General features: G+C 37.6%; 3 protein-coding genes across 6 annotated transcripts; 1 reads left to right on the top strand and 2 right to left on the bottom strand.

Moving 5' to 3' along the window:
* Nucleotides 1-2,053: 2,053 nt before the first annotated feature.
* Nucleotides 2,054-4,878, bottom strand: LOC6639079 (integrin-linked protein kinase). The gene is made up of 4 exons (XM_002062090.4): nt 4,647-4,878; nt 3,771-3,936; nt 3,158-3,703; nt 2,054-3,102 (listed from the first exon to the last, which is right to left on the bottom strand). Exons 1-4 carry the CDS (start codon nt 4,733-4,735, stop codon nt 2,557-2,559), a joined length of 1,347 nt encoding a protein of 448 aa, XP_002062126.1. The 5' UTR covers nt 4,736-4,878; the 3' UTR covers nt 2,054-2,556.
* A 186-nt stretch (nt 4,879-5,064) lies between these two features.
* On the top strand, nt 5,065-5,955 carry LOC6639080 (multifunctional methyltransferase subunit TRM112-like protein). Its single transcript, XM_002062091.4, has 3 exons — nt 5,065-5,241; nt 5,482-5,583; nt 5,644-5,955. The coding sequence occupies exons 1-3, from the start codon at nt 5,164-5,166 to the stop codon at nt 5,836-5,838; spliced, it is 375 nt and encodes a 124-aa protein (XP_002062127.1). The 5' UTR covers nt 5,065-5,163; the 3' UTR covers nt 5,839-5,955.
* On the bottom strand, nt 5,926-12,810 carry LOC6639081 (myb-like protein H). Of its 4 annotated transcripts, XM_047012075.1 has the most exons (10): nt 12,466-12,810; nt 10,686-10,794; nt 10,461-10,610; nt 10,222-10,397; nt 8,550-8,972; nt 8,154-8,413; nt 7,839-8,079; nt 6,999-7,568; nt 6,637-6,771; nt 5,926-6,574 (listed from the first exon to the last, which is right to left on the bottom strand). In XM_047012075.1, the coding sequence occupies exons 1-10, from the start codon at nt 12,537-12,539 to the stop codon at nt 6,382-6,384; spliced, it is 2,331 nt and encodes a 776-aa protein (XP_046868031.1). In that variant the 5' UTR covers nt 12,540-12,810; the 3' UTR covers nt 5,926-6,381. The 4 variants fall into 4 exon arrangements, with proteins under 4 accessions (XP_046868031.1, XP_046868032.1, XP_023034944.1 ...); XM_047012076.1 differs by lacking the exon at nt 8,550-8,972; XM_023179176.2 differs by lacking the exon at nt 6,999-7,568 and having other exon boundaries at nt 12,466-12,807.
* Nucleotides 12,811-12,844: the final 34 nt, after the last annotated feature.

Raw genomic sequence — 12,844 nt, 5'->3', positions numbered from 1 at the left:
TTTTATTTTTTGTTTTTCTTCTTTTTTTAATTTTCCGATAGAAAATGTTGAATTTCACACGCTGCGCCTAAAAGATGCCAACATTTTTTCCACTTTCACTTAAAGCTTACATCCATGTGAGTCTGAATGTGCGTATGTGTGTTGATGGTGTGTTCGTTTGATGCGCCTCTCTTTTTGTGTGTGTGGTGTGCGTGTTAATATCCTCAAATACTGTTCGTTAATATTTTTATTTTGAATTTGTAATTTTTGCACTTAATTTTGAATATTTTTCTTGATTTTTAAATAGCGGAAATGTGTATTATTGCCGTTTGCTTTAGTGACTGCAGTCATAACTGGGCATAGAGCAAAACTGTAAATCGGCTTTTTGGACACGGCTGCTGCTGCTGCTGCCTTCTGCCTGCTTGCAATTTTTGCCTGTTTGTAGCCAACGAGCAGCAGCCTCTGGGCCCGAAACAACAACGACGACGACGACAGCACAACGACCACGACGAAAAGGACGACGGCAACGGCGACAACAAAATGCAGCAAAAGGAAAGCGCACAAAAAAAAAACACACACACACACTTTTATATTTTCTTGTTTTTTTGTTGCTGTTGTTGTTTGTTCTTTCTTTCTTTTTAAGCTGCGGCACAGTCAGGCAAGCACATGCACATGCACATGCACAGGATGTGAGAGCCAACAACAAAGCAATCACATGGTTTGGTGCAAGCTTGCCGCAGCAGCAGCAGCGACCCCAAAAAATATAACGGCGCCGCAAAAACATAAACAGAGAGCACTGCGATTATGCACGAGCCGGTGAGAGAAGCCATCACATGGTTCTTCTTCTCAACTGTGTGAATGTGGGAGTGAGAGAGTAGCTGCAAAAACAAAAATGTCACGCAAATGAATGCATTTTAATAATAAAGCAAAAACTAGCAAATTAACATAAATTGCATTCAGCTAAAAAAGCAATTAAAGTATCGATTTCAAATTACTTTAAAAAAAAATCAATCCCATTTATTACAAAAAAAAATATATATAGAACAAATTCAAAATAAATGGCATAAACCGAGTGAGAGCTCTCTCCCTCTGCCTCTTCAAGCTCAAAGCTCTCACGCCGGCGCGCTTTCAATTTCAATTGCACAAAAAACGAAAGAATATAAAAAAAAAGTTCTGCCTGCCCACGCGAGCTGCACAGAAATCGCGTGCATTAAACCAGAAATCAGGTCAGGGACGTTTGGGCTTACATTTTGCGATACAGTGGTATTAAAACATAACTACTAAATGCTCGGCCAACTAATTAGCTAAATCAAATCTAATCAGCAGTATTTACCAGTAACAGAGAAATTACCAGTAGGATAATGTCTATAAAAAATAATATGGTTAATAATTACTTACTTGCTTGTTAGTCCTGAAGTATAAATATGTTGTTATTCTTAAATTAAGCACATTGGCGATATTAACTAAGTTGCTTTATATTACTTAAACGATTTTTGTCAGTTTGATCGTATTCTTTAACTTATTTTGTTTCTTCTTTCGGTTGTTGCTCTGTCAATCCTAGTACTGGAAACCATTACAGTCACCCGTTACATTTACACAGTGTTGGTAAGTATTTTAATCGTTATGGTAAACCTTCTGTTACATTTCATTCAAACTCTATTTGTGCCGAACATGGCAAATCAAACGTATTTACTGTGCAATGTACTGAAAAATGTGTGTTCACTTAATTAAATTGTTGAAATGACATTTATAAGTTTTTTAATAACCAGAAATATTATATAAATTTATCTAAATCAACCACTGTGCACTTAAGCTGTATTTAGCAGATGGATAAAAGCTAACATAGCAAAGCTTTCGCTACGCTTTGTAACGGAAGGATTTCATATTTAAGTCATTTCCCGTGGATTGCTATTGCTCATGGAAAATGTGGTTGTTCTTTTCAAAAACACCAAGTAAAGTTCATAAGTTAACTTTTAATTTTAGGAAATCAAATCTGTATGTATATATAAGGCAAACTATTACATTAATAGCGTACCGATCCAAAGCGATTCTTTTTAGTTAAAATTCTGCAAAATTTCGTTCGAATTTCCCTTTTATTTTTGGGTACGTACACAATTTGTATAGGTTTTCTTCTTTTTTAATTAATTAGTAACAAATATGTTTATATTTCGTTTTATATAAATACAAGCTTAATAGTTAAAATGGTTTCAACCAACTTAAAAAGTATACAAAAAAATATATATCGAGCAGCACCCTAAACATCAGAGACATGAGACATTTAATAAAACGAGACACAAAAGTACAAAAACAGAGAGAGGGAGATATATATGTATATATATATATGTATATGGTATACAAAAAACCGAGCTGTAAATTCATTTGTTTCTTTAACAACATTTTTAAGGCACTTTTCGCACAGTTATGTTCAATTTGTAGTTAAGTTCAGTTAAACAAAAAAAAAAAAAATTAGAGTTAACAGACACGAAAAAAAGTAGTAAGTAAATTTATAATTAGTTGGCAAACATTTCTATGTTGACAGGCACATTTTGGCTTGGTATTTGTCCATTTGCTTAGGTGTTAGCGCTTCATCTTCTCTAGAATAGGGACAACCATATCGAATTTGGGTCTCTTGCCAGGATCCTCATTCATGCATATGGATATCAATTTAGCCATGTGCGATGAAGTGCCTGGTGGTATTTTCACTCGAAGACCCTCGAGGGCAATTTTCATGCCGCATTCCATTGGCGACCATTCAGCGAAAGGCACTTCACGAGTGGTCAACTCCCAAATGAGTATGGCAAAGCTCCACATATCGCATGCCTCCCAATTACGATCCGCCGGCTTTCGCTGCAATGTCTCTGGTGACATCCAGGCGGGCTGATGGATGCGTCCCTTCTCTTGGAACGAAAATTTACAATCGCCCATATTGATGCGAGCCGTAAGATCATCATCGATCATCACATGATGACTATTCAAGTGATAAGTGGGTATGATACGTTCAAGAGAATGCAGAAAAGCCATGCCTCTGGCAATATCCAAAGCAAAACGAACTGCCTGACTGGTGTCGACCACAACACCAGTGGCTCCATGCAGTAAATTAAACAACGAAGAGCGTGGCATAAACTGAAAGCAGTTGATATAGATTAAAGAATCACTTTTAGTATCTATATTGACTCACCTGGCTAATCACCACTAGATTCGGTGGCGAATTGCAAGCTCCAATAATGGGCAATATATTTGGATGCGAGAAAATGCGCAATTTGGGAAACTCTTCATTGAAATCTCTCGAGATTCTCGGCGACCATTGACGCACAGCCAAGATCTTGGCAATGACATCATTTTTCTGCCAACGTCCACGCCAGGTTTCACCGGAAGCCGTCACCGATAATTTCGTATGCAGATCCAAATCACCCATGCTGATTCCCTTGAAACGCGACAAAGTGGCATCTCTTGAACGGGTCTTCAAGCCCAACCAGCTCTGCTCCTTGAAACTGATCACCTTCATCTCTTGTCCACTTCTCTCAGCCAAATCCTGCAGACGTTTGCCCAAGCTAGGCTTTGCCTTGTCAATTGGCGTATGCCCATCCTTATTGGCAATGCTAACCAATGCGCCAGCATTAAGCAAATCCTCACAGATCATGTCATAGCCCCAGAAGGAGGCATAATGCAACGGTGTGTTCCCGTGCTCATTTACAGCATTTACATCTGAGCGTTCACGCAAGAGCTATGAATATAGAGAGACCAGAAAGATATTACCAAGTTTATCTATGGGTAATATGACCAAAGCTTACCATCTGAACGACATCACGATGTCCATGAGCGGCAGCCAAATGCAAGGGTATATCATCACCCATATTTGTGGCATTCACCCGGGCTCCACGCTGCAGCAAAGTCTCCACCAGTTTTGCATGTCCCTCCTTGGCCACCCAGTGCAATGGGCTAAAACCATGATCATCTCTGAAAATTTCGTCAAGATAAGTTAATAAAAATTATGCCTCACATCAATTGCAATTTAGATTTTATTACACTATTCAAATTCTTTTTCAATGGCATATTATCATACATATATACAAAAAAAAAACGTATATAAATACAAGTTGTTGTGTGGGACGCCGACGCCCCTTATAAAATGTATAGGTATACATATGTTCATATGTACACATGTTGTTTCTGTTTATACAACACAAGAATAAATCATGACGTCATGGAGAAGACATCATTCATAAATTCCCTGGGATACAAAACGATCGATGATTAATTTAATTTTATCTTGTTGCTCGATGAAGGAGGCATTGATTGTTTAGTTTTTTTTAAGTTTTGTTACTTGTTGACGGTTTAAAATCAATCATATTAATTAATTAGTTTGCAACTCTCTCTTTAAGCAACAAAAAATTATGGGGATTTAACAAGAGCAAAGTTTCCTATTAGTTACTGACGTCACAAATGTATTGAAGCTTGCAATTTTATCTACTACATTAGCCACACATGTTGTGTGCCCGGTTTTTTAGATTCCAATATATTTTATAGCACAATTTATTTACAATTTATTATGCCAGAGATCATAATGTAATATAAAATTGTCTTATTCTGATGTCACAAGCAACACCTGTACCACTTTTAATCTCTATCTCTCTCTCTCGCTCACTGTCTATGCTGTGCGACCTTACCCCAAATTCATATCATGCTCTGTCTCATCCAGCCAAAGGCGCACTTGGATTGAATTGCCTTCACGACACCAGTGGAATATATCCTCCATAATTATAGCTTGCACTCACTTTATTATAAACTTTTTGAATATTTAAATAAAAAATCTCACTTTGTTTGCAACAAAAAACACCTTAAAAACTACAAAATGACAACAGTTGTCTCTGCACTATTTAGATAATTTTGTAATTGTTGCCACCTAATGCAAATTGTTATCGGGGTTGCCACATCGTTGAAATTAGAGATAAATTTAACAGCTGTTTATTTGGTATTTTTCTGATACTGACAAATTGACCTAAGAGTTGCCACATCGATTAAAAAATAGTTCCACAGCTGTTTATTTGGTATTTTTTCTAATGCTGCCACATTGTGAATGGCTAAATCCAAAGGAAGAAGAAGCAGCGGCAAAAACGTGTATTTTGTTTTGTTTCAAAATAAATCGTATTAATTTGCCCGAAAATCTTAAATCTCAGCCTAAAAATGAAGCTAAGCACATATAATTTTCTCACCTCAATGGCCATTAAGGGTGTCAAAGTGGGCTATCCACTGAAATTAACAGTAAGTAGATGACCAAAGAATTATTCCAAAAAATATATTTTAGACGGTGGGGAAAGAGACAACATTTTGTTAAAAATTAAACAAATATGTTGCACAAAGACGATGGAAACAAGCTGTGTTTTCAAGTATTGTTTTATAAAATATTAAGCAGTTCTTGTATCCCTAACTTGCACTTTGATTGCATAATACTAATAACTTAATTGATTTTCTCACACATCCTTCATGCATGCCATTTTACAGATTAACAAAAAGGATGTGGTTGAGACTGAATTTAATCCAACATTTGTTGAACGACTGCTGCCCAAGTTGGACTGGTCGGCTGTCTATGGTGCTGCCCAAGTGGTAAGTGAAGCCCCCTTTAATTCTGCTAATGTTTTTTTTAACCGACTCCTGATTCCTTAGGCGGAACTAGCCGATGATATACCCGCAGTTCAACCCGAAAATATAGCCGAGAATGAGTTGTTATTGCAAAAATTGCATCATTTACTTTTCGAGGTGGATGTTATTGAAGGACAACTGGAGTGTCCGGAAACAGGACGTGTTTTTCCCATTGCCGATGGCATACCCAATATGCTGCTCAATGAAGACGAAGTCTAAAACGTCCCTCCATTCGCTCCCCCCTCATAGATATTATCCATTGTAAAACTAGGTTAGCCAGTTAGTTTTTAAATACTTTTTTAATATCAATTTGTTGTGACATAAAACAAAAACACCAAAAAAAAAAATGCATGTATCATTATACTTATTAATTGGAGACTGGATGGAATGTGTTAAAGTTAAGACTTAGTTTAGGTATATACGAAGAGATTACTACTAGAATCTTGGACCTGGGACAATATGTGGAAAATATAGAATCTCTTGGTATTATCCCTGGTCGAGTCAGTTAGGATTTTAAAGGGGGAGGGTGGGTGGTCAGTGTAGAACACATTCAGAAAATATTTAAGAGCAAAAATTGTTTCACGACATATACAAAAAGTAGTCAAGTCTAATTTCAAATGGAGGGTTGTGCAATTGGGTATACTAAATATATATATATATATATATATGTATGTATGTATATGTACATATATGTATGTATGTGTGTGCATGTGCTTTCCTTCTTTGGCACTCTAGAGTATGAGGCTATTGGTTCATTGTGTTTTAGTTGCATTTTGTTCCACCTCTGGCATAGATGCTACCTTTGGCCAGATTTGCCTTGGCTCCCTTACATAGTTCCGTATTCCTGCCCGTTGGCTTATAGCCACGTTCACCAAGTAATTTTGGATCTGAACCCATGGTGGATTGCTTTTGACATAGTGTGGTATTTGGGCCATTCCAAGTGACATAGTCGGCTCTAAAAGGAGATCAGGATTAGAGTTTGATGGGCATCATGGTGAATTCACTTGTGGTACTTACAGCAATAGATTCTCATCGGCTCCTTTGGTTAACTGAGAATTGGGTCCCAAGCTAGCCATACGTTCAATAATTGATTGAAATTCCGTTGATTCCGTATTTTGTGAGTTATTTAAATTCAATGATGTATCACGATGTCTGATTATGAAAGTAAACATAAAGAGTTTTTGGTTAACAAATTAACAAATCGAAATGTTTCGACATCTAAAATTCATGCCATAAAAAAACAAAATTGGTGCAAGGATATAGAAAAGCAAATAGACTAGACTAGGTTATTGTCGAGCAGTTCTACAAATCATTCCTCTACGATCTCTATAAAGACATGCTTATCGGGTTAATATATAGATCTTAAACGGAGGGCATACTTCAGTGAATCGGTTTTGAGGCGTGAGCGATTTTCATTTGCCGTTGCTAGAGTTGAGGAGGACGCCATTGATGATGATGATGAGGAGGTATTGGTGGTGTCGGTGGTGGTGGTTGTGGTGGTGTTTTTGGAGTTGGAATAGGAGCTAGCATTGCTATGATTGCAGGAGCCATGCAGATAGCCGCTGATGCTATAGTTGTTGTTGCTGTTGTAGTAGTTTTTCGTGTTGCTCTGGTTGTTGTTGTTGTTGTTGTTGTTGTTGCTACTGCTGTTGCCACCAAATGTACGTGCTAATATGCCCTTAGTTGTTAGGCGTTCATAGCATTTGCTAGGTGATTGTGCAGGTGATGCATATGATGATAATGATGTTGATGTTGATGTAGATGATGCTGTCGGAGGAGGCTTCTCCTCCTGTTTATCCTTATCCAAATTGGCCATAGATTGGCTCAATATTATTTGGGTTGTAAATGTGCTGGGTGTGGTGACATTAATGGATGGCAAGACATGATGCTGTTGATGATGATGATGACGTTGCTTGTGTAGAGGCTTCGTTGTAACCATTGATTGATGGCTATTGAGTATTATTGTTGTTGTTGTTTTTAAGGGCAAAGGCAAAAGCAAGCGGAAAAGTGTTTTTGGAGGTTGGCGCAACGCAATAAAAAAGAGTTCATCATGAAAAAATAGGCAACAAATCGATTAACAGATAGAAAAAAGCCAAGTTTGGGCGCATAGTACAATCAATCGGGGAGGAGAGAGATAGATAGATAGAGAGAGAGAGATAGAGGGGAAAGGATAACACACTCACACACACACACACACACACACAGACATTCCAGCTTACCTGTCTGATGCCTTTTGGCCATCTACTTGCTCCAAACCATCGCCACCGCTTAAAGCCTGCGATGATAGGTCAAGATTTTTCTTCATTTTCTGATTGGCCGATGCTACCCTTTGTTCCTCTTCATCCTGAACAATTTGTAGGATTTGCACTGCACGATCTTCCGCATAGTTAACCGATTCCAAAGCCATCAATATAATACGTTCAGCTATCTGTGGATACTTTTCCATTAGCAAGGATTGCACTAAAGTTAGAAAAAAAGGAAGCAAATTATTTTCCCAATATCCAATGAAAAATTGTCTAAAAAACTAAACTTACTATTGGCCTTCTCCTCTTCGGTATACTCCTTGGGTCTTAGTGGTATATGTTGCACGGTCTTATCTTCTCCCGTGCCATTCTGATCCTCGCCAGCCAATTGTGGTGGTCGATTGTTTGGCTTATGCGGCTGTTGCATATCTCGTTTTGTATAGCCCAACGATATTAATTTCTCTGAGGCAAATTGCACATTATTATCGGCATTGGCCAAAACATCGAGTAATAACATTTCATCGGCTTTTGGAAATATATTTTTCATATATCTAATGCAAAGAGAGAGAGAGAGAGAGAGAGAGACAGAGGGAGGAAAGAAAATTAGTTTCGTTTCGGATTAACCTCCAAAATCCAGAGAATAGACTGTTCCTCCATTGATAGACTTTTGGGTCCTCGTTAAGTTACCTCAATTTCATTTTCGGTGATGAATGCGGTTTTGGCGAACTTCGCCATTGTTGCGGTGAGCCATGCAAAGCACCAGCAGCACCACCACCACCACCCAATGCCAAATGACCATAGCCAGGTACTGGATGACCACCACCAGCGCCACCACTTTGCATGCTCATGAGACTACCAAAACGGCCGCCTGGCTGAGACTGATGATGAACTGCACCCAAGACCGATGATGAGGCCAGTGGCAATGGACTGGCCGTACGCGATGTGCACCGACTCATGTCCAGGCGACGCGCCGGTGGTGTCATATAGAAAGCCGAATTACTATGAAACAAATGACGTTGAGCTGGTGGAGTGACAAACGGTCCTGGCATGGTGACAGGATGTTTCTCCACCTGCAGAGCGCTAATCACAACAGCCTCGCGATTATAATAGCTAAGTGTTAGTACAAGTGTTAGTAGTCGAGAGTGTTGCCATGAAGTTAAGTGGAGTGGATATTTGGATTAGTAGTAAGTGCAAGCGTTAAGCAGCAGCGGGCAGCGTGTTGGTATAAAAAAGTAGACAAAAGATTAGCCATTAAAATTAGCGTTTTTTTACAGATCTTATACACCCTCGATTCTTAGATACTTTCTTGAGAAACCTTTTCAAATGCAAATTAAAATAATAAAACGTTAAAAATTCAAAGTTCAGTTAAATAAGAATAGGCATGAATCAAAGAAAATCATAAGAAAAACATCTAGCCATCTTTCTAATAGGTCCTTTTGTTTTGTTGAGTACTTCTAAAAGGCCAACTTTTTATTATAAAACAAAACAGTTCTCATTCTGTCTCTCTTTAACACGAATAGCTTATGTTTCTATTCACTCAATTTTGTATTCACTTTTGATTATTGCCAACTATTACTGATTCCTTCAGGAGTATAAAGCACTTATGGATACTATATGCATACATATGCCCCTAAAAATAGTCTATATTTTCATATTTTAAAATATTTTCTTTATAACGCTGCCATTTAGGTTACAAAATTTAATCAAATTTAAAATTTCTTCATCCGAAACAATTGAATTCTAAATGTTTACAAAGTTGTTCTCATCTTTATCTACTTATTAGAACACAAAATGGGTAAATGTGCCCCCTTGAGTATGCAGTAGGCAATCGAATAAAAAACACTTTCTCACAAATATAAATTTTTACATTGTTCTATGCTAAACTGCTATAAAAAGGGACTCGTTGTCTTTTTACTATAGACTATTTCAAATGTTTTTATAGCTGTTTGAATAAATGAATTTTGAGCTGTCAATTGCATACTTTAAGGGGTAAATATCCTACATTTCGATAAACAACTTTGCAATAACAAATTAAGTACATATTACCTAATTGAGATACTCTTTTATAAATAATAATATTAAACTAAATGTTCAACAAATAAAATATATAAAAAATATATATATGTATATATAGAAGTATGTAATGTATTGAAAAAAAAAAACATTTAAGTGAGCAAAAAGAAACATTTGATAGAAAAACAAGTGAAATTTAAAACAAACTTCCCAAAACACTAGATTCTATACCTTTTAAATCGAGGAATATGGAGTGTATAAGTATATAGCATAAGAGCAATAGTTTAATAAAAAGAGCAAAGAAATATAAAAAAAATGTAAAACCTTAAGGCCTAAAGTAACTTACCGCTTCAAAAGCAAACGGATATGATTCTCGCCGGCAGTGGGAAACATATTTTGTATTTTCGATACGACTGCATCCGTATCAATTTGATTGGTAAACGATGTTTCCTGTATGGTTGAGCGTCGAGATAAATTCGCACCCGGACGTGAACGTTGAAAGGGCAACGGTGATGACATTTCCTGCGGAAATAGACAGCGTAATGTGGTTATATAGGATGGCCTAATCGATATTACAAAACCTACCACTAGATGTCCTCTTGACGAGGCCGATAGCAAAGGACTTGTGGATATATTATTCAGTGTTGGCTGTTGATGACGTTCCTGAAATGCTCGTATTGCTGTCAAATTGTTACTGGGATACACATGATACGGTGAACTATTGCTGACCATAGGCTAAAAATAATACAAACAAGTAAGTTAAGTAATCAATCAATCAATAACCAATTTTCATCAACGAATGACTCGCACCTGCAAGGCTATGGACTCGGTGGAGCAGCGTTCATTTTGCAACTGTTTGTAATTGCCTTGTCGTGGATCCTCCAACTGCATGGCCTTGGTAAAATAGTTTATATAATAACTGCAATAAAGAGATAAATACCATCAGAAAGCACAAGAGAAACAGTAAGAAAAAGACCAAGAGAGAGAGAGAGAGAGAGAGCGAGTTAAGTAGATGACATTTCAAAGTTCTTGTACTCATTTAACTGCAAATCAAAAAGGCCACTCAAAAAGCTTCTCGAATGCAACACAAAAATCCAAAAGTCTGAGGGTTGAAAATGCCGGCCGGTTTGCTTTTCAAGAGGGGGGTGAGTTTTGGGGGGGTCTGGTACAGGTAAGGGTAGCAATACCCAAATGGCTGGCACGTGCCAAGTAGCTGCCAAAAGGCTGGCACATCCACACACACATACACACCCACACACATACACACATCGTCAACGTCATCGTCGTCACAGTTTGACAGCCAATCTTGGGCTGTGATTCTTCTTTTCCTTCTACTTGCTGCCACTGAAGTCCTTCCAAGTGGCCACTTGTATTTAACGTATGACAGTCAGTCAGTCACTGAGTCAGTTAGTCAGTTGCCTAGCTTAATTGCACACAATTCTTCAAGTGAACTCCCAAGAGTCATGTAAATGAAATACACCTTTCACCCAATGCGGAAATGACACAAATATTATGCATCCTCTTCAAAATGAGGCCAATTTGCAATTTAAGCCATGCCCCAAAGCAAAGATACTTTATAATGGACGCAATTTCGTTTTCGACTAAGAAAACTATAAACTTTTTCCCCCATAAATATGCACAGACTCATTAAAGTTTGAGTAAGCCAAAAGTCTAGAGAGGGTTTTCCACCTGGACAATAAGTGCTGATTGCTTGTCTCAGGACTGAAATTGCAGTAAATGGCACCTGAGGCAGTGTCCTTCTTCTCGCCCCTGGCAAGTGCCCCCTCTAGAACCGACACTGCTCAAAGCTTTTTCTTTAATATTTCCCTCACTTCCTCCGCTTTTAGTTTTTCCCGCCAAAATGATTAGTTTGCCTGAACTAACTAGTTTTCTAGCCTTGCTTATTGGTTTTCACCTTTTTTTTTCATCCTTTTACCATTCTTTATTTAGACCAAGCTATGAGAAATTTAATCTTCTTTTTAAGTATTTTTAGATTCCTCATTTTTCGTATTGAAATTCTCATTAAAATGCAATTTCAAAATTTAAATTTTCTGTTTAAGTCGTTTCTAATGATTTTAGTCGTTTGTCTTTACAAGTATATACATTACTGTAGAATTATTTCAAGTCTAGTCATAAAAATTTCATAGACAATTTTTCAAGTACACGGCCGCCATTGCTGGTCATGCAAAACATTTGTGTTTCAAGTGCCGCCGAAAAGCAGGCAATGGATTTTTCATGCGCACTTTAGAGCTGTGTTAAAATTGGAATATTTGATTGACGGGGGGCTTTGTATCGCCACCCCCCCTACCGTCTTGTGGTTTCTCTTGTTAAAAACAAATTATGCTTAAGTATCGCCTACACTCGTCTACAATCGCGATTTAGGCAGCTCTTTTGGTTTTTTTAGGCTATGAAAGTTTATCAAAGTTTGACTCATACTCTGGAGCTCTAATGTGCTCAGGCACTCCAAGCAAACTTATGACTGTTGAAACTGCATAAATATTTAAGGCAATTGCACCGCACCTCACCGCAAAACATCATCATTATGATGATGAAGTCTCTGTCTCTGTCTCTGTATGTATTGAATGCTTACCAATTGCCCGTTGTCTGATCATATTTGCAGTCCCAGCCGGGTGGCAACTTTTGATAACCACTTGCATCACTCATTGTTGTTGTTTTTATGTTTTTAGCTTTTTATTCTTCTTGAATTTTTATGGACATTTAAAGGAAAATTCACAGCTTGTTTGCCAGCAAGCAACCCTCCGCAGAAAATTTACTTTTTTGGGAGGGAAAAACAATTTTTGCTTTGGCTTGGTAGTTGGTGTTGCTCTTGAGGCTCCTGTTCTTCTTGTTGTTGTTTTTGTTGGGGGTTGTTGTAAGCCACCACCACACAAGCAAAGCTATTTTTGTTTACAAAAAAAAAAAAAAAAAAACACTGAAGAAAAATACACACACAGAGAGTGAATATGGCG

This window comes from Drosophila willistoni (assembly GCF_018902025.1).
Source record: "Drosophila willistoni isolate 14030-0811.24 chromosome XR unlocalized genomic scaffold, UCI_dwil_1.1 Seg144, whole genome shotgun sequence".
In the NCBI taxonomy this organism is placed as follows: domain Eukaryota; kingdom Metazoa; phylum Arthropoda; class Insecta; order Diptera; family Drosophilidae; genus Drosophila; species Drosophila willistoni.
Note: the sequence above shows the minus strand (reverse complement) of the source record. Positions and strands in the feature narration are given on the sequence as shown.

What these genes read in the sequence shown, in the direction of transcription:
- LOC6639079 (XM_002062090.4), bottom strand. Translation starts at nt 4,735, where the DNA reads ATGGAGGATATATTCCACTGGTGTCGTGAAGGCAATTCAATCCAAGTG. An exon ending in GAGCATGATATGAATTTGGG is followed by an intron (nt 3,937 to 4,646) that starts GTAAGGTCGCAC and finishes CGAAATTTTCAG; the next exon opens with AGATGATCATGGTTTTAGCC. An exon ending in ATCGTGATGTCGTTCAGATG is followed by an intron (nt 3,704 to 3,770) that starts GTAAGCTTTGGT and finishes CTATATTCATAG; the next exon opens with CTCTTGCGTGAACGCTCAGA.
- LOC6639080 (XM_002062091.4), top strand. Translation starts at nt 5,164, where the DNA reads ATGAAGCTAAGCACATATAATTTTCTCACCTCAATGGCCATTAAGGGT. An exon ending in GCTATCCACTGAAATTAACA is followed by an intron (nt 5,242 to 5,481) that starts GTAAGTAGATGA and finishes GCCATTTTACAG; the next exon opens with ATTAACAAAAAGGATGTGGT. An exon ending in TCTATGGTGCTGCCCAAGTG is followed by an intron (nt 5,584 to 5,643) that starts GTAAGTGAAGCC and finishes CTGATTCCTTAG; the next exon opens with GCGGAACTAGCCGATGATAT.
- LOC6639081 (XM_047012075.1), bottom strand. Translation starts at nt 12,539, where the DNA reads ATGAGTGATGCAAGTGGTTATCAAAAGTTGCCACCCGGCTGGGACTGC. An exon ending in CTCAAAACCGATTCACTGAA is followed by an intron (nt 6,772 to 6,998) that starts GTATGCCCTCCG and finishes TTTCATAATCAG; the next exon opens with ACATCGTGATACATCATTGA. An exon ending in GCCGATGAGAATCTATTGCT is followed by an intron (nt 6,575 to 6,636) that starts GTAAGTACCACA and finishes ATCTCCTTTTAG; the next exon opens with AGCCGACTATGTCACTTGGA.